General features: G+C 48.6%; 9 protein-coding genes across 9 annotated transcripts; 3 read left to right on the top strand and 6 right to left on the bottom strand.

The window, feature by feature from the left end:
- Positions 1-506: 506 nt before the first annotated feature.
- On the bottom strand, positions 507-1494 carry ARB_07263 (uncharacterized protein; the record flags this gene model as incomplete). The annotated part of the gene is made up of 3 exons (XM_003014655.1): positions 507-1291; positions 1344-1470; positions 1492-1494. The coding sequence occupies 3 exons, from the start codon at positions 1492-1494 to the stop codon at positions 507-509; spliced, it is 915 nt and encodes a 304-aa protein (XP_003014701.1).
- Positions 1495-2875: 1381 nt separating this feature from the next.
- Positions 2876-4099, bottom strand: ARB_07262 (uncharacterized protein; the record flags this gene model as incomplete). The annotated part of the gene is made up of 2 exons (XM_003014654.1): positions 2876-3360; positions 3433-4099. 2 exons carry the CDS (start codon positions 4097-4099, stop codon positions 2876-2878), a joined length of 1152 nt encoding a protein of 383 aa, XP_003014700.1.
- A 465-nt stretch (positions 4100-4564) lies between these two features.
- On the top strand, positions 4565-5706 carry ARB_07261 (uncharacterized protein; the record flags this gene model as incomplete). The annotated part of the gene is made up of 3 exons (XM_003014653.1): positions 4565-4652; positions 4832-5028; positions 5092-5706. The coding sequence occupies 3 exons, from the start codon at positions 4565-4567 to the stop codon at positions 5704-5706; spliced, it is 900 nt and encodes a 299-aa protein (XP_003014699.1).
- A 2442-nt stretch (positions 5707-8148) lies between these two features.
- Positions 8149-10123, bottom strand: ARB_07260 (ubiquitin thiolesterase (OtuB1), putative; the record flags this gene model as incomplete). Its single annotated transcript, XM_003014652.1, is given in 4 exon segments — positions 8149-8746; positions 8804-9546; positions 9607-9751; positions 9771-10123. 4 exon segments carry the CDS (start codon positions 10121-10123, stop codon positions 8149-8151), a joined length of 1839 nt encoding a protein of 612 aa, XP_003014698.1.
- A 4464-nt stretch (positions 10124-14587) lies between these two features.
- On the bottom strand, positions 14588-15244 carry ARB_07259 (uncharacterized protein; the record flags this gene model as incomplete). Its single annotated transcript, XM_003014651.1, has 1 exon — positions 14588-15244. The coding sequence occupies one exon, from the start codon at positions 15242-15244 to the stop codon at positions 14588-14590; it is 657 nt and encodes a 218-aa protein (XP_003014697.1).
- A 632-nt stretch (positions 15245-15876) lies between these two features.
- ARB_07258 (uncharacterized protein) lies at positions 15877-17616 on the bottom strand (the record flags this gene model as incomplete). Its single annotated transcript, XM_003014650.1, has 4 exons — positions 15877-17145; positions 17219-17279; positions 17353-17511; positions 17573-17616. 4 exons carry the CDS (start codon positions 17614-17616, stop codon positions 15877-15879), a joined length of 1533 nt encoding a protein of 510 aa, XP_003014696.1.
- A 392-nt stretch (positions 17617-18008) lies between these two features.
- ARB_07257 (uncharacterized protein) lies at positions 18009-19259 on the top strand (the record flags this gene model as incomplete). The annotated part of the gene is made up of 1 exon (XM_003014649.1): positions 18009-19259. The coding sequence occupies one exon, from the start codon at positions 18009-18011 to the stop codon at positions 19257-19259; it is 1251 nt and encodes a 416-aa protein (XP_003014695.1).
- A 1858-nt stretch (positions 19260-21117) lies between these two features.
- Positions 21118-21534, top strand: ARB_07256 (uncharacterized protein; the record flags this gene model as incomplete). The annotated part of the gene is made up of 2 exons (XM_003014648.1): positions 21118-21216; positions 21286-21534. 2 exons carry the CDS (start codon positions 21118-21120, stop codon positions 21532-21534), a joined length of 348 nt encoding a protein of 115 aa, XP_003014694.1.
- Positions 21535-22339: 805 nt separating this feature from the next.
- On the bottom strand, positions 22340-23221 carry ARB_07255 (uncharacterized protein; the record flags this gene model as incomplete). Its single annotated transcript, XM_003014647.1, has 1 exon — positions 22340-23221. One exon carries the CDS (start codon positions 23219-23221, stop codon positions 22340-22342), a length of 882 nt encoding a protein of 293 aa, XP_003014693.1.
- Between the last annotated feature and the right edge of the window lie 194 nt (positions 23222-23415).

Below are 23415 nucleotides of genomic sequence, written 5' to 3'. Positions count from 1 at the left end.
GTCACCCACCCAACTACTAACCGACCGGCAAGTGGCTTAAGTACAGCTGAGCGGACGGGAAGCTCTGTTTTCCACTTCCTGTGATCGTATGTGCTAGATACATAGACGGGAGGATTGATATAGGACAGACCCAGCTTGGTAACTAGTCACTCTGTATTTTCATTGATATAATTCGTGAGAGATTTCATTTGTATAACTAATCTTCATTATGAAGCTACCATTACATAGAAGTAGCATTTATATTCTATTCTGAAGACACGCTATATCTTGGTATGAAGCAGCTCTTCTTTCAAACGTAAGCTAGTAGATGCGTAAAGATGCGTAAAATTGATAAGTGAACCTCCCTTCGTTAACGGATGCATTGCGTTCCTGCCGAGAGTCCTGGCCTCCTAAGGATTTTTGGCTTTCAGGGGATCCGTGTCGACGCAGGGGTACTTGATGGTCAGGCACCAGATATCCAGATAATCGCATATGCTGGTAATCACATCGAACTATATATACAGTGGTTAACGATAAGCCATAGAGTATTCATCAAACGTAGGTAAACTCACCACAAAACTTCCGTATATACCAACGGCAAGGCCCAGACATGTAAAGACGAACGCAACTTGGTTCTGCCCAGTGCCTATGAAGCTCTTCTCTAATAACCCAAGTCTCGGAATCAAACCGTCGATAACACCCACGGCAAGAGGAAGGTTAAGCACGTTGTGATATGGGAAATCCAGCTTAACAAGGTGAGCGACAATCATCTGCCCGACCGAGTAGGCGTTAAGGATACCAGTGAATAGGATGATGGGGACGAGGTGGTTTTGCAGTATGTCCGGATGCATGTATAGGTACGGCACTAGCAACGTCCATGGTAAAATTGCAGGCAACAAGCCGTAAAGCGGAGTATATTTACTGTCTTCGCCACTGTCCCTGTTACCACCAACTGCCTTCTTGGCCATATAGGCCTGTGGATCTAGTCGGCGGTCAACGATGCGTTTCTCAACAACTTTCAGAACGTTCATGATACTGGTCACTGTGCTGAAGAGTAGAACAAATCCGCCGTAGATCAACCACCAGGTAGTGAACGGGAGATTGTAAGCGGAATCCGAAAGTACTGAGAAGTGTGGGATTCCTAGAGTTGGCAGCATTGGTCGGTGCCAGAAGCTTCCCCCTCCAAGAAGAGCAGTGGTAAGGAAAACGAAGCAGAGCGACAGGATACCTTCAACAGGGCCGGAGACAATACCAAGTGTGAGGAAATGAGTATGGTATTCCTCCCATGTTTGGACGTAGAACGTAAAGACCGCTGGTATTATGTTAGACTGGTCAATTATATAGGTCGGCTGGGCACAACTCACCGCCGAAAAGAGTGAGGACAGTTGCCCAGCTCTGTCCCAAGTTCACTGCACCGGCAAATATAAGGACTCCAAGGCCAGTGTTGCAGGCATCAACACCTATATAGCGGTCAGTATAAGCCTGCGTTTCCTATAACAAGACCAAGCTTACCATGGTCGAACAATTCTCCCAAAGGCCCGCTCTGTTTTGTTCGTCGACTTTGGCTCAGTTAGCAAGATAGTCTGCCCTGATTAAGAGTAGATTAAGAGTAGTATGACATACGCTTGAGTACCGTCAACAGCGTCGAAAGTCTGGTATAAGAAGAGCCCTACGGCCCAGCTGAGGTATACCCAGGGAGGACAATCCTTGTCCAGAGTAGGGTTGTACCACAGTAGAGTCAAGAAATTCACAACGACGAATGAGAAACCTGTCAGTGTAATCTATGATATTCCAGTAAGTATACCTCTAGCTTGTGGCTAATTCCATAGAGCTTGCTTACAAGATTCGGCCTGTAACATCGTGTCAGTGTGCCCCATCAATCCAGCGAAGGGAAGCTATTGACTTACGCCATCGACATGGGGAAGAGATTAATAACATAGTTCGTATAAAAGGGCTTCAGAATGTATTTTGAGGTCAACGACTTGTCAACAGAAGCGTATTTGTATTGTTTCAGGCCATCGAGGGCCTCCGCTCGAATATAGGTCATCTTTGGTCTTGGGTCTCCTCGGCTGTGTATTAAAAGTAATAACCGAGAAGAAAAAGAAGGCAAATTTAAGCAACAGAGCCAGTAACTATCAAAGCCAGCAAAGGAAATATTAAAGGGCTCTTTTCCAAGAAAAAACCGTCGATATTATGTCCAATTTCGCAAAGGGAGGCGGGAACTGGGGGTGGTCGTGTATATAAGACCCTTGCTCGGGGATTGCCCGAGTATATAAACAAGGTAGACGGGCTGTTCTAGTCAGCCACAGCGATCAGGCGACAAAAGAAAGAAAGGAAAAGCCCAGTGAATGCACGAAAGCCACGCGCTGCTTGATTGCTTCTTCATCACTTGGCCTCTTTTTGGTCGTTCTTGAAGCGACGGAAAAAAGAAGGAAAAAAGGAAAAAAAAGTGACGTTTTTTGTGTTGACCTGCCAAGACCGGGATCGGCTTGGCAGGGACCGAGCGCCGGCGGGAAAGTTATCAGATCACACGATCGGGATGGACTAGAAGACGGGAGGGCGAAGATAAAACGAGGATGCTGGGCTGGTTTGATACTTGATATATATTCTGAAATGAGCTTCAGTGGTGGCAGGATGCTAAGATATACATGTATAAAAAAAAGAAGGACCCAGAACTCGGTGTACTACTATCCCAGCCATCTGCTGCTGGCTGCAGTGTTCGACGAAGGGAATTAAGTCCCTCAGAACGCCTCTCGGCTTGCATGGTTTCCATCCATCTCCTTCCCGGAAAGATACCACGAATCGACATTCATTCTTGATTCCCCTTCCTATCCATACGGAAGAGCAAATACATCATGTAGAATTTCTCTAGCAGTTTAGACAGCGAACGGCCGAATTAACCGACAGGGCTCCATGGCATTGGGATAAGAATCCTGCTCTTCATCGTCTGGATCAATGGAACAGTCTTGTGTACCGTGTCAGCCCAGCCCTCGAGTTCCCACGACTGTTCACGTCTCTTCTTTCGTTCTTCCAGGTCTGCAAATTGCCACAGATGGTGGACGGTGTTGAGGTCGCCAATCTGCACGAACCATGCACCAACTCCTTCCATGATCTGTCGTCTGGCGGCTAGACCTCGCCTCCAGTGGCTCTCCCACTCTAGAAGATTACCCGGATGCAGGGTGTATGATCGAAGCTCGAAGACACCTCCAAGCCGGCGTGGAGGCGTAGTAGGCCAGAAGGAGAATTCTTGCATGAGCGAAGTCTTCTTACTCTTGATTAGGGACTTGAGTTTACGATCGAACTCAATAAAACCGGGCTGTTGACCAATCTCATGAAGAGATGCGTGATATCCAGTGTATCTCTGGTACTCCCAAATGTGGACTAAGACGCCAGTTAGCAATTGCAATTTTTCAAGGTGCAGGGAGCCTTAAAGGGTGCTGGTGCGCTGGATACCGAAAGTGTCATTATCTCCGACTTGAGTACGCCAACTGCCGACGAGGTTGACCCTGTTCTGTTCCATCCCGGCCATCTTGGGATACCATTCACCCACCAGCCCTACATACTCGTCGACCTTGTCCGGCTTGACCTCGTGAAAGACAATCGAATGGACATATTTTCCTCGTGCCAAGACTTCGGAGAAGGACCGCTCGATATCCTTGTCTAACTGTTGACCTTCTTTAGTTCCGTAAATGAGACTGGAAAGACGGCCACGGCCCGGAGTGCTGTTATTCTCTGCCTGTTGCCGTTCTCCTACAATGCGGTGGGTTGATAGTGAGCCTAATGCCTGGCGGTCCAGAGAGGACGCAGCATCAACAACGGTGGAAGGCCCGCTCGCATTGCTCGCATCTGGAGCAGTGGGAGGGGTTTGGGCAGAGGAAGAAGAGGAGGAGGAAGGAGAAACAGGGGCAGAAGCATCAAGCGACTGACTGTCTTGCTCTGCTTTTCTTTTCCGAGCAGCTTCTAGATTATCACGGAACTCCTTCTGACGGGTGTTGAACGATGAGGCATTGTCTGGGGTAATGTCTCGGATGGAGGGGGCACGCAACCGGGTACATGAGGTGCTGAACGGACGAAGAAGAGAGGGAGAGGTGCCGGATCGAAGCAGACGCGATGCCAACATGATGACAGGACGGCACGCGAGCGAATATGACGGTTCGTGTGAGGTAGAAGAGGAACCGGACAGAGGCAGGGTGTTGTTTCGAGCTGGAGCTTGAGATGGAGCGGTTGCGGGACAGGTACAAGAACGAAAGGTGGACACCTGAAGGTCTCCGCAGATGTGTTTCGAGAAAAGGGCTGAGGGAAAGTGAAGAAGTCGAAAGGGAAGCAAGGCTTTGAAATTGCACGCAGCTGTATGGAAAGAGGGGAAGCTAGCTCAGGTTCAGGCTCAGGCTCAGGGCAAGGAGGTCAGGCAGGGATAAGTAACTATGTATACGGGGAGCATGCAGCAAGCCGCTCGACCGATAAGAGCGTACAGACAAAGGGAAGGCACAGCTCCCTGGAAAGGCAAAGGAAAGACAGTGGATTGGCCCTCGGATAGCTGCCAGAACGCGCGAGAAAGACCGCAGAAGATGAGGATGCGAAGTGGATGGAGTTGAAGTTGACGTTGGAGTTGACGAAGTTGCCGGAAGTTGAAAAAGAAAACAAGAAAAGAAGAAAAAAGAAAGTAGAGTCACGTGATAAAAAGCGGGAGGACCCCAGACGCTAGTCCTTCTTGGGTTAGACTGGTGGTTACGTCATAGGAACGCGGGAAATATGTTGTTCCGGTGAAGCTTAGTCAGCCCGTCGGGATCGACCACTCGTGGGCGTAACAAAAGTAATAATCATCAAACAAGGCGGCGCAAGTTTAATACAGCAACAACCAGCGGAAAAGACGCTGTTAGAGACAGACAGCCAGAGGTTGATGGAAGCTGTTCTGTGTACACCGATAGCGAAATGACGAGCCTACAGCACCCCCCGTTGAGCTATGAGGCCTCGGCCACCACCACGCACCCTCACTTCGCTACATGCCTGCCGCAGGAAGTGGTCTCTTGCCTGAAGAACTCTCGATTCGTAAGTTCTCCCACGCGACCATATGGACGGGGGATAAGAAAGATAACTAACAGTGTATGCTAGCTGCATCTTGCAACATGCGACGGACTCAATCCTCACATCTCCCTTATGAGCTACACCTTTCTTCCCTCCACGCCATTCTCCCCCACCCCGACCATTATCATGACCACCAACCCCTCATCCAAAAAGACACTCAATCTCCGCTCGAATCCACGGGTCTCCCTCCTGGTACATGACTGGGTTTCTCACAGACCTCCCACCCGGACCCGAGATGCCGGACGGGAAGGGTCTCCGCCTCCCGCAGCCACGCAGTCCAGTCTTGCCACCTTACTTCTAAACCTCAACACTAGTGCCATGAGCAGTATCAGCACCACCATAATCGGGGAAGCCCGAGTCCTTGATGTAGGTAGTGAGGAAGAGAAGTGGTGTAGAGAACGCCACTTGGAGAGCAATACGTTTATTGCGGACGAAGGGGGAATTGGCGTCTTTAGTAGCAGTGGCCAGGCGCGGCAGGGAGGCACAGGAGAACAGGAACGCCGGCCATCTATTATGGATGACGATGTCAACGTCGTCGTGGTAGCCGTCAAGGAAGGCAGGATTGCGGATTTAAAAGGTGGGGTGAGAGATTGGGCTGTTGTCACAGAAGGGCAGATGAATGGAGTAGCTCCAGGTAGCTAAACTACCTCTAAATTTCTCTAGGTCAGCGCCATAGCTCCTGAACTAGTTACAAGCTAAGTTTACCATAGATTCTCCTCCCTACTGCCCTTCTTTACTACGATGAAAATGACAGAAAGTGCCTTCTACCTAATAATAGCCTTGGTATGTATTGCCCTCTCTACCCGTCATGGGAATGACCATGACGCAACAGCCGACAACAGAGGCAAAATCTCTCGAATTAAATGAGGTATCTCAATCCCACCGGCTTAAAGGAGGGGACAGTCAAGGATCTTCCCGTTAGTGCTGATCTATGAACTCACATTGTCAGAGAAAGAGAACCGGACATGAACCGTCCAAATGCTTATCTATTCTTATTTAACATTCCATGCTTATATCTCTACCGGCAGCCGGCTCACGGCAAAGCCATAAACTAACGGAATTACGCTAAGTCTTGTTCGCAGATGCTATCGCACAACCACTTCCTTCCGGCTCGTCTGCGGAGCATCCGGTGAAGCGTTATTAGCCCCTCTTCTAAGGCCCCCAATGTCACGCGATTCGTAGAGCGAACCTTACTACGGCCGGACAGCCGGCTTTATATACAATTACACTACCTAGTACAAGGCAGTTCCATGAGGTTCCCCGTTCAAAGGAGGATTCGCCTTGCTTGATGCACTACCGCCGTAGGCGGCATCAGATCCCTGTTTCCTTTCGCAGCAGTTCTCTACGCAGAGCACCGTTAGCGCTATAACTATAGCATGTGCAAGGATCTAGCCATTCTGAAACTTTTTCCATGCTCTTGAGAAATAGGGGGTTGGCGAGGCGGAAGTTTCTCGATTACGGAGATGACTAAGTTAAGTGCGGGTTGGACTTGGTAAATGGGCTAGCCCCCATAATGGACGCATACGGTTGAAGGTGACACAGGGCCAGAATATATCCTCCATCCATTTCGAGACCGGATGAAAGAAAATTGGCCGTCATTCAATTGAACCTCCGATATCACAAAACTTGGCGCATCATCTCCGACGCTTGGCTTTGCTTGGCTGCTCCCTAACTGAAGAGCCGTTGGAAGAGTTTACTATATACAAGCAACGATATAGGGGGAGTCAAAGCGTCGTCTCATGGGATATAAGTTATGATCTCAGAAGTTAGATTTGAGCTCCTGATCTTCATTATATTTAGCTATCACTAGCTACATTCCGAGACATCCTGGAGAGTAAAAGCTGGTTTGGAGCTAATTGATATTACTACATGAGCTTGCTGCATGGCGTGCGTCAAGCGTTGGTGGGGAGTTCACTGGTAGTTCTCTCTTTCACAAACAAGCTAAGCAAGGGGTTAAAAGTGGGATTGGAATTCGAGCGTTCACTGGGCGTGGAAATGCCCCAGGCCCGTCACGAGAGGTATCCATACAGTGAAAAGCGGAGATGGCGAGGAGCTGCACATTATAGCGTGCGATAACTAAAGTAGTTGCATATGTAGCTACTGCACGTATGTACTAAAATATGATGTTAAAGGAGCTGGAACCGGATTCTCTGGTTTAAGGGGCTGATAGACCCGTTTCAACCGTTGCAAGGGAGCAAAATTGACCTGTCATAATCAGCGTCAGTCGCTTGAAAGGATAACTAATTAAGCATGGTTGTGATTCCTTGCTACATATACGAAGGCGCGCACTCAGCGCCAGAGTAGTGGCTTTGGGACGACAGGGACTCAGAACAGTGGAAAACTGTCTCTCACCGCATGCCAACTTCGTCTCCAATCTAGACACGAGAAAACACCAATTCGTTCGCTACCAAAGGATGCAGTCAGTATAAAAGCTAGATTTAGAGTTTACGGGAAGGCCCGTCCGCCATAGTGGGGCCGTAATAATGCTTAGTCAGCATGGCTTTTTCCGCGAGGAGAGCTGTGCTTTTTCGTGATACTAATTCTCGAAAGGCGTCGGGTGGGTGAAGGGAGGAGGCTGTTTTACAATGGTCGGGGCGCGCATAAAGTGGATATATTTTGTTTTTTAGCAGTTAATAATATGGTTGTATAAAGAAATGAAAAAGTGAGGCAACGATGCGAGGATGCTCTAACTAGCTCTCCCGCCAAGGACAGAACGAAGTGAAATGGAAACGGAACGGTTCGTGGGCGGCACCATATCGGTGAATAATGAAAGAGACCGGCGGGAAAGGGGATATAGAAATATAACACGAAACAGGGTGCATAAGAGATATTCGCCGTTCTAACAGGAAACATGGCAGGAGACGGAAAGTACAGGGAACTGGGGAAACATGTAACAACGGTTTCACTTAAGAAAAAAAATCATGTGGGCGGGGGAATAATAAACCGAAATAACACGATATAGTCCGGCAATCTTGACTGAAAGGGGGAATAATAATAAAACAAGGAAAACCGAGGTAAAACTCGATAAGAAAAGCGAAATAACTATCTTGAAGGAGAAAACCGAAACGTATCGCTTTGTGATGGTTACTCGGAGGAAGATCCGGAACGGCTAGAGGGTTTCTTTTCTCGTTTGTAGATCTCGCTGGGGTCCCATTGGGAAGGCTGAAACTCAGCATTGAGGAAGTGTGCTTGGTTGAAATGCGAGCTTAAGGAACGTAAGCAAGTAGACAAGTACCCGATTGATTTGGATACGTACTTTCTGAATGGAATGGTCAATGGCAGACAGTTCATGTCTGGATCAACAAGTGGGTTCATTCGGATAAGTAGTTCAGAGGACCTATCCTCTGTTGGAGGAGGAGGAGGAGGGGAGCGGAGAGGGAGGTTGATGGTTGCAACTCTAGGCGGGGCGGGTTCAGGGAGAGGTATTGTGTGATGGGGTATCATATTTTCTGGAGGATTGATGGGATAGGAGTACTCGTACGGAGACGGAGCTGGAGCTGGAGCTGGGTGCGGAGGAGAATCTGCCGGGTCTAGAGGAAGACTGGGAACGGCCATTAAGACTGGATTAAGGTCAAAGTTGAGGGAGTTAGGATACCAAGGAGAGAAGTCGCAGGTCATGGAGTACTGGTAATTTACGGGAGTCGGCGACTGGGCTGTACCATAGAGGAGATCATAGTGGCCACTGATTCATAATATTAGTCGGGAGATCTTAAACCTGGTAGGTATGCGGGGTACTTACGGCCTGTACAGGAGTTTGATAACCCCAAGGGAATCAGTGCGTTGTGGCGTAAGTTGATGTGCATTAACTTGGTCACCCTGACTGCGATCAAGGTAGAGAATCTGAACATCAAAACCAGACGCTGCGATAACTCCGTCAACCAAGGCCTGGAGACCGATTTCGTCAATCTCGGTTCTCACGGTATCGACTGTTCTCGAACAGTACTGCTCTATCGGCATGGGCAGGAAAGCTTCGTATCTCTCCCGGTTGAGCTGCATCCAGGCGCTCGTCATCAACTGGAGGAAAGTTAGCACAACCAAAATAATGGTAGATACATGAGCAAAAGTTAAGAAACCAACCCTAAAGTGTGTGATGATTGCGTTTGAGTTCCATTCATTGTTGAAGGCATCGACAATGAAAGTCTCGTCCTGGTTGTTGTTCGCAATCTGTTCAGCCACGCTTTTCAAGAGCTCTTCTGTAGCATCAACAAAAATCTCGTACAAATGCTCTTGCTGGCCTACAGCATCGAACATGGCGTTGAAGCTCTTGATACGGGCTAGCTCTTGAGCAATTTTGGCCTGATCGCGCAGAGCAAACAGGCTTTCAAAATAGCCAAAGGCCACAGCTAAAAAAAAAAAAAAAAGCAGATTGATTAGCGTTATGTGGTTCCCAGCAGTTGAACCGGACGAGCGAGTCAAACCTCTCCATCCACAATTGCCATCTCCCTTCATGATACGATAGTGGGAGTGTGTCTGTGCCAGAGACTATTACTTCCCGTTAGTTAAACTGCTGGCTTCAATGAGCTTCAATAGTGGGAGAATTACCGCGGTCTTCGCGACATAGATGGGGTCGGCCTGCGCATACTCCTGGCTCAGCGCAACGCTGGCTTGCTTGATGCCGACGAGAGGGCCCTTCAACAAGGCATCAGCAAGTCCATGATAAAAAGGAATAAAACGCCGGGCCACCCACCTGCAGATCCGGCTCGTACTCGTTGGAGAGCTTCTGGAACTCGGCCATGTCGTCCGGTGCTAAGTTGGCCATGATGGGCTGGTGGTGGGCCAGATAGTCGCTACACGGCGGCTGGTAGACCCGGGACAGGAGCAGGTCCGGGCGGCACTGGTGGATGGCGCTGTAGCCGTCGCTGAAGCTGTCGTTGAAGCCGGCGCTGAAGCTGTGCTGGTGGTGCAGCTGGAGCTGGTGCTGGAGGTGCTGCTGGTGGAGGTGAGGTTGATAGTGGAAGGGCATCGGCACTTCTCGCGCTGTGGGGAAAAAAGAGTAAACATTGGCTCGCTCGGCCTCCATCATCATCTTCACGGCCTGAGGGAAGACAAGGCCCCCCATGCGCACGGCAACTTCGCAACGACGGGCAACGAAGAAGGGAAGAAAAAAAGGGAGAGAGGCCGTCTGTTCGTTCTTCTAGTCTTTATTTCTCTTCCTTCTCTCTGGCTGGCAGCAGGATCGCTCGAGACACACTCTGGGCCAGCGAGTTTTCCGTCGTGACAGCGCGGGGATCAGGGCAAGCAAGGCGCGGACAAGGACAAGGGCACAAAGGACACTCGACAGTGAGGAACTGCAGTACAAGGAAGACTCTGGTCGACGGAGACAGACACTGATTCGAGCACCAGGGCCGGCACCCAAGGGTGCTTTATAGACTTGAACAGACGCTACGGACGGGGATTGGGTTTCTGGCCATGTAACTATGCAGCATATGGGACGATGATCGGGAAATGAACCAAACAGCTGAGCCTGCTTACGACACGATGCTGTAACCCGCTAGTTAACGAACGGAAACGCATAATGCTCTATACAAGAGGGCCCGGGAAACAAAAGCAAAAGAAATAAGCCAGGGACACAAAAAGTTATAGCCGATTTAGCGGGTTGGGGCATAGAAACTAGAACACCAAGCAGCAGCAGCACGAGAAGAAGAAAAAAAAAAAAAAAGAAGAACTGAAAAAAAAAAGGAGGAGGAGGAGAAGGAGGAGGGAGAGAGAGACACTGCTGCTAGTAGTGCTGGCGGAGCGTTAGGCGGGTGGGGAGTCTGGCAGGGCCTCGCAGCAGGTCAAAGGAGCCGGCGTCGATTGACAAACAGACGGGGGGAGACATGACACAGGGCCAACGAGACGAATTCCAGAACATACAGGCCCGCCGGAGTTGCGATGAATCTACGGCGCCACGGTATCAATCATGTCTACAGAGTACATCTCTGCCGCTTCTGCAGGCCTACACGGGTACCAGCAGACGACTCTGTGTGACACGGCCTGGCAGGCGAGGATCCAAAAAGAAAGTTACCAGGAAAGAGTGACAACTGACACATACGCACACACAGAGAGAGAGAGAGAGATGGCAGACTCGCACACTCACACTCACACACACGCAGATACTCCGTACATTCTTTTTTTACGGGGAGGATCCTCTTGTTTTGATTGATCAATGGAAGTCTGCATAAATTCCTGCAAGGGAGCAAGCAGGCGGGCAACGGACTTGGGGCCCCCTGTCTTCCGGTAGCCAGCACCAAGGGCCTTTTTTTGGTTTCTTTTTCCTTTTCTTCTCCTTTTCCTCTTGCTTGTCTGTCACACCGAGTGACTGCAGCCCAAGTTGATGGACCGAGAAGGAGGAAGAGAGAGGGTGTTGACTGTATAATGAGTGATGGGAGACAGAGCTGGCCAGCGTCAGTGAGAGCATACTCCTTGAACGTGGGGGTTATAGTTATAGGGAAGGGCTGTCATATATTCTGCGTATATGACTTTTGATAACTAATTACGTTAGCCAGCCAATCGTCCGATGCACATTTATAGAATCTTGCTGGAATAATGGGGCCTTGCAACCCCGTCGACAAGGGTACAGCTGTCTTCCCCCCTCCGGTACTGAGGAACCGGTCTCAGGCCTGACCAGATAAGATTTCTCAAGACTCCCAGCGACCAGCACTCTAGCCACGAATGACCCCCGGCGCAGGTTGATATCATTTGTCAAACCTCTCCTTGGCACAGGACCTCTTTTCCTGCCACTTTTTCTTTTTTCACTCTCTCTTGCAGACATCAATAATAGTAATAGTGCTATTATTACTATACAAACACAACGAAGCATCCTGCCTGCTGCATGAAATGCCAATACTCCTCGGGCGTTCCCAGCCCAAATCGCATTCGCTACCTCCTTATGGGGGGTACCATCATCACATCGGCAGGAGTATCCCGCATACCAACTTACAGGATCATCCCCTCCTTTTTTCCCCCATGCCGGGCCATTACAGGATATTCTGTCCTGTGACATGCGTCAAGGACGAGGAGCTAGCTGTCCAAAGACAGAAGCTTTTCTACAATCGTAGTGTCTAGAAGGGAAAAAAAAGTGGGAAAAAAAACTCTTTTCTCCACAGCCCGTTGTCTCCAGGAACTCCTGCTAGTTCCCTAGTGGCACTGTTTTTGGCAAATAATACCTTGTTGCTGATCCGATGATGGAGATTGCATATTTTGTCGGCATTGCGCATCATCTTCCATCTTCAAGCTAGCTTAATACGAGGCAATAAGTGGCTCTATTCTGGGGTTGCACAAGAGCTCGAGTACGAACGGGCAAGCATACTGTGCCGGTGTTGGTCCTGATGCATATTCCCAACCTCCGCCTTATCGGGATGATGAGCCGACTGCTATTAAAATTGCGGAGTAGCGTCCATTGAAGCTATAGCCGATGGCGGCCAAGCCTTGACCGCCATGTTGCAGCTCATAAATCAAAAAAGAAAAAGCTGCTACACAGGTAGCCGGTGTCAGAGTACGGGAATTAGGACCCATCAGGGGAGCAGGAACTTGCAAGATACCTTCTTCAGCTCTGCACGCACTAGCGGATTGGGAAACTGAGGGTCCCTTTTTTTAGCGTTGATACCATTGCTCACAAACACGATATGCTGAAACTGCCAGTCATTGAAGAATCTGACCTGGAGAATCGTTCCTGGCCGTATAGGAGGGAGAATAAAACGAATGGGAAAAAGAAAAAGAGCCTCATGGGAAATACCTGTTGGTCAAAGGCTTGGTTTCATCATACATGGAGTATGACTCAGGGGAATAGCTCTTGCTGTCCGAGCTATACCCGGCTGCATGTCTAGTTTGCGGGTGTGTTACAGGGCCAGTCCTAGTCTTCATATTCCTAAAAAAGATACAGGGAATAGCAATGACGTCCGGAGCATAGCTGTGCCACAAAAAAATGGATGGAATGGAAAAGAAAAAAAAAAAAAAAATCAAATACTGCATGTACGAAGGTGTTGCCCTGGAGTCACACAAGACAAATTCCCCATCATGACCAGTGAAATTTTCCTATACATTGTGCATGCATGCACAAGCGTGTACCTCAACTTCTGATTATATCGGACAATATAATCGTCATTGAGCTTATACGAATATCCAACCGGACCGATCACCTTCAGTTGTGCGACCATCCTCTTGAAGCGGATAATGGTTTGTACCAAGTGAATGCGCCCCGGGGTCCATGAATTCTTCTCTCCATGTTTTAGCAGTTGGTTGAGGAACGTCACATCTGACAATGGAATGGTTTTCGGCGCCCCTCGTGCTTTACCTGTACCTTACTTACTCCAGGAGGTATGACCCAGCCCCATTTCAGAACTTTGGTATTCTATTCATTGCAAAGCGGCAGCTAACCGATGAGCTGCTAAAATGTTTCACTCTCTTCGTTGGCGCTAAAGGCGGGCGCACCGGTGCTCCGCACATTTGATATCGAAGTTTATTTAACCCGTCAAGGACAGCAGATAAAAGAAACGAAGAGTAGAGACCAGAAAAGGGCAAAATAAGATGAAAAAGCAAAATACCTCTCTGCTGCGTATCAGAGTAACGCAGCAGATAGAAAAACCAGTGGATACAAATGCAAGTACCCTAGGATAAAAAGGGGGTTGAATGGGTATTATCAGAGGTATCGGATATACCTCTTTCCTTCGCCTCATTGTTTCTCTTCCTGACCGTCATTCGGATGGCACGCATTGGTGGGATACATACGGCAGCCCCATAGACGCTGCATGTAAGGGGGAAAAATGGATTATGGCTATTTCCCCAATTCGGATAGTTAAGGTTCTAAACGATTGATCATGTATGGATGTACATGTCATGTCTGAACATACCGGGTCGGATATTGGTATGTTGATTAGGGCCGTTTGCTGGAATGTCCACGGGTACTAGCAGCATGCATGCATGCCACGACAGCGACTTGACGGGTACGTACATGAGTGGCGTTGAACCACCGCCTGTTTTTGAATATTTTTCGCCCCTTCTTACCGAGTATATGGCTATTGTACCTTGACCTCCGGCTGCTTGTGCGCCGTATATCATTAGCCGTCCGGGTACGTACCTCGTTTAACTTGCAGGTACATACGCATTTCTACGTACATACGTACATGCATGCCGTCCGTTTGCTTTCTCCAGAGCGCCCACGGGCGCAGCCAGAGTCGTGCAGCTAGCAGTATGATTAGGGCCAGCTGCGCGTAAGCGAGTATGGACTGGTGGGTATATCGTTCAATTTGTCCCGACCCGAAGACGGGTCGGTATTTGGTACAAATGCCAAAGCTATCAGAAAAACTAATACATCCTTTCATTAGACATTACATTCAATATGTACATGCATCCTTCAGCTCCCCTGACAACATAGGTGTGAGGATGGCTTCTCTGGCTTCCTGCAAGACGTGTCATCCAGCACTCGCCCGTCTGTCGTGTATATTCCACAACATCTCCTTCTTCCCCGCCCATTAAATTGGATTGTGCACTTTTCTTTGGTCATCAGGACGAAGGGCTTGTCGAATCAGTAAGGCCAGAAAATTCACGCCTTCATTTCGGTATCACCGTCACTTGAGGTCCCGTCCACCGCCTTCTTGCCCAATTTCCAGTGATGGACTGCGGCGCAGGAGAATCCGAAGTAAGCCAGGTATAGCAGTGTGATCAGGTATCCAGTCACCTGTCGAGCCCAGAATAAGCCGTACCATGCATCTGGGAATTTCTGTTCGACGCAGGCATCGATCAACGGAGCCAGGACGGAGAAGGACACCCACAACCCCATGAAGCAAAATGATAGTACCAAGGCAGCGATGGGATGCAGTAGATTCCTGGCATACAGCCATAGCTGAATTGGAACATGAAATGTCTCAATTGCAATGGGAATAAACAGCCATATTATTTGTCCTCTAAGGCAGAAGTTCATGGTTAGTTTCCTATTCATTTTGCAACTAAGGAGTCGGGCAGCTAAAAATACTAACGGGTCGCAGTCTTCCAGCGTATCTTTCCATCGAATTGGGGGATAATCATCACGAGAGCTTGCGCTCTTCTCATAAACAGCAGAGAAAATGCTGGCAGCAATTACGAAGACCCAGAGAAGACCGCATAACACTGCTATCGGTACGAGGAACCATTTCCCTATGTTCAAGGCTCTGAGATATCCGCACGGTCGCTGCTGGAGGCTGGGGATTTTCGACTCCGCCATGTTCAAGGTTTATTATATTATATCAGGAAGCAGTTATGATATTGCCCTTCTTCATGCAATAATCTTACCATCTGGAAAGCGGGCCGCTAAGCTGATATATATATCTCATCGAGTATAATGGTGGAAGGCTGGCTTCTTGGCCCTATGCCGCCATGTACTCCGCAGGATTCTGATGATGGGCGCTCAGCGGGTCTTTATAAGAACATGACATGGTTGGTATTCGTGAAAGACGTCGTATCGACCAAGCATATTCATCTTAACACGAGAAATGCAAAACAGTTCCATGAACGGCGGGTGATGAAGCCAAAAGCCGACCGTGATTTGGCGACTGGAGAAGGAGGCTGGAGAAGATCAACCGCCAAGCGCTGCTGCGCCTTGGACGGAAGTCGACGTCATAGTTTTTTTATATAGCATACAAAGGACGATGACTTGAAGATAATATGAAGAGACACTGAAGGAGGATGACAAGAAGCACACTGTGGCACGGAATGTGGTCTTTGATATTAAGGTAGGACGGCACTTTCATACCCAGCTATCTAATAGTCAACAGACAGAGAACATGAGTCACTTGCTTTTCATCAGTCGTAACAATATAAACACCCCATCGCAAACTCCAAAAGAACTCATTAGTTTTAAGACGTAAGCTTGCCCCAGGAAGATCGACCCGTTTTCCCTTTAGGATACTTGAATGATCTATCTCCCATTCCAAAGTTCGTGCCCGATATTGCCGATTCATGGGAATAAAGATTGGCGTATCTCATTCCACCAAAACCTCCCATCAAGGGGTGCATGTTGTGGGCATTTTCGGGCCTGAATCCTTCGGCCTGGCTAAAGGTGGAATCATAGAGCATTCTAAGATTATTGTTCCATAATAGCAGGGCGTTGGAGCGCTCCTTGTCGATATCGCACCTTCGGGTGATTTCCACAATGCCATCTTCTTCGTTTATTTTTGCATCAGCGAGCTCTCCATCGAGAATCAGGAAACTGAGGATGTCTTGGACTTCTGCAACCGAGATCTTGAGCTTCTTGGAGACAAATGCAAGGGTGAAGCGAGTGTAGGGCTGTATGAGTTTCATAACGGCCTTGGTGCGCATGTTACGGCTGACTTCACCGATGTTTTCAGCGATGAAATGGTCCTCCAAAAGATCTGGTTTGTTCCGGAGGACTGCCTCGTAGGCATGGATGTCATCGCGTTGGAAGGCATCTACAAGGTCAGTCATGCCAGAAACTCGAGGATCATCTTTGTATGGCTTCGTCTCTTGTGAGTCGAAGGGGTTGATGTCTGACTTCATCAGCATTGTGGCTAGAACCATATACTTCAACACTTGGATGCGTTGCATCGATCCGGCTTCGTCGTAGTTGCGGAACGATTCAAAAAAGTCGCTGTGAGCTTCCTTCCAATTCTCTTCGCTCATATGCATTTTGCCGCCGCACTCACGTATAATACCCATGATTTTTGGATGCGGAACAGCAGACCTAACTTTAAGCGCCCTTTGGTATAGCGCCTTCAGCCTCTTATTATTCTTGGTATTGGCATACATTTGGATCTCCAGGGCGTATATCTCCAGCGAATAGGTTCCCTTGGATGGATCATCGGTTCCGTCTGACCGTTGGCAGGCCTTGTGGAGCTCTTTAAGCTTCCTGCTAAGTTGTGCATATTCCTTCTTATCCAACCAAAGCTTTGCAAGTTTTATGTTTGTCTTCAGCCAGAGACGTTCATTGTTGGTATTCTGGAACGATTCAAGTGTCAACGAATAGAACTCCTCCATGCAATGGTATGCCGTTACGTCATCGGATGACTTTTCAATGTAGTCTAGCATGTTGTTGATCGACTTCTCCGAGTAGTTTCGAGTAACGGCCGACTTGACATAGGTGAGGAGCTCTTTGTAATGGGTAATTGCCTATTAATCATGGTAGTGTCAATGTGTCAGATCCCTAGAGGTGATATTATTGGAATTTTGTGGGAGGACGTACGTCGTCGTATCGACCGAGCCGAAATTCCAGTTTGATGGCCTGTTTTAGTCCCTTGAATCCCCTTGAATACGATTAACAATGTATCTACATAAAAGTAGAGAGTGTAAGGGAAAGAAAACCAATGATAACCTTACCAGTCGCCTTTATCTTGCTCCAGCGGGGGGATCCCTAGAAACTCTTCTATCGCCTCCTCTGGATTGTCGACCTTTATTTGCTTCGCATTATAATATTTGTTCTCGATGCCGATATCGCCAGAATCATCGTCATCTTCATCCTCGTACTCGAAGTCATACCTATTGGCGGTCTCAGTTAGTTATAGTCGTACGCACACGAGGGGTGCAATGGATAGCTCACTCCTCCTGATCGGAGTCCTGCATAAAGTCATCATCATCCGACATGGTGGCGGGTAAAAGGTCGATGGGTTAATTAAGCAGTAACGTATTTGTCCTTTAAAACGGGAATAACAAGTAAAAGAAACGAAGGAGCAGTAACATGTAGTCTTGTATGTCTTCAATGCCGACGATTTGACGTTTTGCTCCAAAGTTGATGTTGATCGCTGTTATTGACAATAAAGATGCTGATTAGGTAATTATGAGGTCATCGGTTTAATATTACATCAGTCATTATATAACCTTTCACGTGATATACTTAGTCATCGCCTAGACTCAGCCTCTTTTTAGCTTTTTATGTTTTTATTTCTATTTTGACGAAGGCAAAACATCAACCGGAGGGAAAACGAAGGGAGGACAGAAGGAAAAGAAGAGCAAAAGGACGAGATACGAGAGTCAAGATGGGAGGCGACCTTAACGTGAAGAAGAGCTGGCATCCAGTGCTGCTCAAGAACCAGGAGCGAGTATGGGTCGAGCAGAAGAAAGCGCTCGAGGAGCGCAAGCGGATCGACCAGATGATGAAAGAGCGCCAGGAAGAGAGGCAGATACAAGAGCTACAGGAGATGCAGGAGGCCGCTGGTGGCAAGAAACGACTAAACCGAGTCGACTGGATGTACTCTGGCCCAGCTGCGGGACAGACTGGCACGACAGAGGAGATGGAAGGATACCTCCTAGGCAGAAGGCGAATCGACGGACTGCTCAAGGGGTCAGAGAACTCGAAGCTGGAGAAGGCTGCGCCCGAGGAATCGTTTATGCTGGCTCAGAATGCGAATACTGCGCGGGATACAGCGGCGAAGATCAGGGAGGACCCCATGTTGGCCATCAAGAAACAAGAACAGGCTGCATATGAGGCTATGATGAATGACCCAGCTCGGCGGAGGGCGTTGCTGAAGGCTGCCGGAATGGACGAGGACAGGTCAACGGCTCATACGGAGAAGGAGAGAAGACATCGACGACACCGACACAGAGACGAGCGAGATCGTGACCGTGACCGTGACCGTGACCGGGACAGGGACAGGGATCGTGATCGAGACGAGGAGAGACGGTCGAGTCGTCGGTCGAGGAGACATCATGATGAAGATGACCGTCGGAGCAGACATCATCGCAGGGATCGTTCGCGTAGCGCCTCCCACAGCCGTTCACCACCACCATCATCGTCACGAAGGTCATACCGTTCACCTTCACCTCATCGGCGAAAGCGGTCCTTTTCACCACGTCAAAGGGATAGAGACAGGGACAGGTCGCGATCCCCGTATAGACGCCGTGAAGAAGAAGAGTCCTCAAGGAGACATACTAGCAGTTATCGAAGTCACCGGTCTACTGGCCCGCGCCGGCCCAAGCCAGAGATCCATCAAAGCCGTCCTCCCCAGCCATCGTCTGCTGATCTAGAACGAGAGCGCGCAGCACGCCTTGCAGCCATGCAGCAAAACGCAAACGAGCTCGATGAAGAGCGCACGCGACGTATCAACGCAGCAGAGGAACGCGAGAAGGCAGAGAGAGAGGCAGAAGAGGCCGCTAGAGCAGAGTCGAGCAAATACGGCGGACGGGGGGCCTTTGTCAACAATATTCACCGAAAGGCGGGAGACATCGATCTAGCAGATCGACTGCAGCGAGGCAAGAAGAACCTCGAAAAGGAACAGGAAGCTTACTGATTACGACAAGAGTTATTTTATTATTATTATTATTTTTTGTCTCTTATTTTTGGCATTGGTTTGTTTTCTTTTGGCTCGGGATTATGCATTTGGGCGTCAGCATACATATTCTGGTTCTAGCATTACGGATATCAAATATGGAATACCATGGACAACAATAACATTAATGACAACAGACATTGCTCTTCCTCTGCTCCATCTTCTTTTGGTCGTTCGTCAGTCCATGTTTTCTTCTTTCTGACCCCGGCCGCTGCATCCGCTACGCCACTCGCGATCCAGGCCAACAGGAGACCTTGTACCTGCGCAACAAGCGCCATGTCATGCCAACACAAGACGAGGCTTTCGATCGTCACGCTGACAGGTCAAGTTCCTCTCTTGGGCTTGCGGTCCCGTTCCATAATTATCGGTTGCGTTCGTTCGTTGCTAGGCCTGTCCGCCAAACGGCCACCAAACGACCAGACCCGAAGTCGAAATCCATCCAAGGATCTCTGGCTGCGCCGTTCCTGCAGGTCAAGGTTTGATTCCTTATCTCTCCTTTCCTGCAGAAACGTCACCAGTTATAAATAGACATTCGGTTATAAAGAAGAGTTCTGGCTCTGAAGAACTTCTTTGCTGTAAAACTCTTTCGCTTGTCCAAATATTTCGCCTCCTCGCCGTTGGGGCTCACCTGCTGCTGCGGAATATAACTACAACACTGTCTAGAAAAAAAGCTCCAAAACTCCACATACGCAAACACCCACCTCTCAGCTTCATCTTCCATCGGCCAACACAAGCAGTAATTCGCCTTTGCTAGTTTTGCTAGGGCTTCTTCCTCCCGTCACGGGGCAGTCCATAATACGAGCACCTTAGTATCCCTGATCCCGGCCGCGGCAGATGGAATCGACTGATTTTCTTGGACAACATCATCGATAGTCCTGCGCTTCTCCCGGGTCCTCCACTTATTCTGCTCCATTTCTTCTTCTTCCCTTCTGCTTCTCTTCTTCTTCTCGACGATCTATTGGCAGCGAGAGCATTGAAATATTTTATCCGGCTTCGAGTCGCCAGGGTTACTTGAAAATCCAGCTTGTTTTCCCTCTTCTCCAGCCTTATCCGGACGATCCCGTGTATTTTACCCCTGATTGGAATCCCATCCCGCTAGCATCGACTCGACCGTTTGCATTTACAAGACTTAACTACTTATCTCCAGCCCGTCTGGCTCTCTTTTGCGAGCCGTTGCCTCGTTTCGATCTCGCTCGTATCGCCGCTCGCTGTGCTCCCCACATTCTTCGCTTTTGGATCCTGGGGTACATACATTTCAACGTCCTCGCAGGCTGTGTGATTTGTTGCTCAAGCTTCGACTGAACGGTTTCCAGGATGCCTCTCTGTGGAGGAGAGAAGACCGAGAAGCGCAAGCTGGTGCTCCTGTGAGTTGGAGCTGATCGGGACACTGTGAGGGTTAAATAGCTGGACTGACGTGGTGGCGATATTTAGAGGAGACGGTGCATGCGGCAAGACTTCGTTGCTAAACGTCTTCACCAGAGGGTGAGTATAAGGAATACCTGCTTCAAATGAGGCGAGAGAAAATTGTAAGCTTATATCGGCTAACATTACCCTAGATTTTTTCCCACCGTCTAGTATGCTTTCCTTCCGAGCTCTGCGTTTTTTTACTGTTGCTAACATATTGTCCCCCTTAAAGTGAACCCACTGTATTTGGTATGTCTGGACTTGGTGTCGAAACCATTTAGGAGTATATACGCTAATACGAAATATTACTTATATAGAGAACTATGTCCATGGTAGACCTCTCTCGCCGCCTCACGATCAAGAAAGACAGACGCTTACGAGATGACAAACAGATATATATGTTGACAACATCCACATGGAGCTATCCCTCTGGGATACCGCCGGACAAGAGGAATTCGACCGCCTCCGTGCTCTATCATACGATGACACCCAAGCTATAATGCTCTGTTTCAGTGTATGTTACAGAATTCAACAAGCCAGTTGTACCTACTAAGGACGACGGCTAACGTTTACATGCGCACAGGTTGATAGCAAAGATTCTCTCGAGAATGTTGAGTCGAAATGGCTAGCTGAAATTGGCGAGAACTGCCCTGGCGCAAAGATCGTGGTCGTTGCGCTGAAATGTGACCTTCGAGAAGAAGCCAGTGACGAAAAAGATGATGGCAGTAACACCCAACAACAGCCAAAGCCAGTCATTACCTACAGCGAAGGCCTCGAAGTTGCAAAAAGAATAAATGCTCTACGATACCTAGGTGTGTTTACTCGACCTTGATACAGAGAGCTCAAGTACTGACTAGAGATAGAATGTTCGGCTATGAGAAATCGCGGAGTCAACGAAGCCTTTACTGAAGCGGCTCGAGTCGCTCTTTCGGTAAAACCAGCGAAAGCGTCTGATAGAAGCGGCAAATGCGTGATCCAGTAGGATCCGTACCCTCGACATTTTCTTACGAGTTTCTTTTTGTCTCGTCTTTCTTCATGCTCGAGCTGTTTGTCCTCTTCGCTTTCGCCTCTTCCCTGTATTATCTTGTCGTCTACTTCTACTTGTGCTACTGGACAATCCGCCTGTCTTGCCCTTTCTTAATGTTTGATGTTTCTAATTCTTTTCCCGGGCGCAAATGTGGAACCCTGCAATGTCTCTGAAGACATTCATTTGCTACCGCTTTCTACGAATGTGATGGTGTCTCTTTAAGATGCCCTCTGTATATAACTATTTATACCCTCCATCGTCTAGCTGGAAGGCCTGCTTTGTCCCTGTCTTTTTCCATCTTATGACCTTTCTCCTTTTTACTTTGAATTCTTTCTGTTCTCGTCCCTTCCCTGGAACATTTACCTTTCTGGATATCAATTTGTCCATGCAATGCAACTGAAACATCATCTCATGTTATCTAGAGACGACCCAGTTGATGCGTGATGGCTGATGTCTGTGTTATATGCTCTTTGCCTGGAAATACTCTCATATCTCACACCTCTATATCTACACTTTATCTACATATTCCCTTTCTACCTTAGATTTTTCACTCCGTGTCTGGACGGAGAATTTATGCATATGAACAGGGGGTATCAAATAAAGCACAATACTAACCAAGTACGTCCTCCTCTTGGATCCTATATACCTCGTCCAGCCTCGGGCCCTGACCACCACTAGGACCCCCGGAATTCACCCGGTCGACAAACGCCTGGACAAACCGTGTACCAATCTCCTCCATCGTTACATCCCTTACATCCACACCCACACCCTCTAGGCTCGTGGATTCTTTGCCCTCAAGCCCACACGCAACTATCTGCCGCAGATACCACAGTGGCTCCTCGGTGATGCAGAATCCGACGCCATAACTGCTCACGAACCGTCGCAAATGCACACCAACCGCGGCAACTTTGCGAGGCATACCGCTGTGCCCGGCATCAGGTTTCACCCATACACCCGGATCTTCAGTAGTTGTTCCACCTTTCACACCAAACCCTTTTAACACATCGAGTACACTGTTTTCAAGTAGCCTGATGTGACATCTCGGCCCGATACGTAAGGCCCGGAGATCCAGTATGGTATATATAACTAGCTGGCCGGGGCCATGGTATGTAGTTTGCCCACCACGTAGAGTAGGATAATATTCAGCTAGATGTTGGGCGGCATTGGTAGGAGAAGAAGTCGGCGTTAGGATATTACGAATCGGTTCGAGGGGAGTGGGAAGGGAAAGGTCCGATGCCTTGGTAGCGAAGGTGTTTGACGACTCATCGTTCGGCGAGCATGATGTAGGTAGATCGCGTCTTCCAGTCGTATATACGGGGCGAGGAGTGAATGTTAAGATCGTAGGATCTGGGGCGGATGTAGGTGGAAACAGAGCCGGAGATTCAGACTGTTTCCTTTTATGGGTGAGTAGGCGTGAGACGAGTATCTGCTGCAGAAGTGAAGCCTGTCTAAATGGTATAATATTCGGTATATGCAAATGAGCAAGACGCATGTTTATATCCCCACTGTCATGTCCCCTGGCCGGAGGTGTAGACTTCTTGCGCTGTCCCTTGACGTTTTTCTCGACTTCAAATGCGACTCAAAGAGATATTTGATTATATAATCAATATCAGTCATGTGATTATTAGTATTTAATTCTGGTCTGTGCCCAACTTAATTTTGTCTTTTTGCCGCAACCTTAACTGG

Source organism: Trichophyton benhamiae (assembly GCF_000151125.1).
Source record: "Trichophyton benhamiae CBS 112371 chromosome Unknown contix00378_25.r1.exp, whole genome shotgun sequence".
Taxonomy (NCBI): Eukaryota; Fungi; Ascomycota; class Eurotiomycetes; order Onygenales; family Arthrodermataceae; genus Trichophyton; species Trichophyton benhamiae.
Note: the sequence above shows the minus strand (reverse complement) of the source record. Positions and strands in the feature narration are given on the sequence as shown.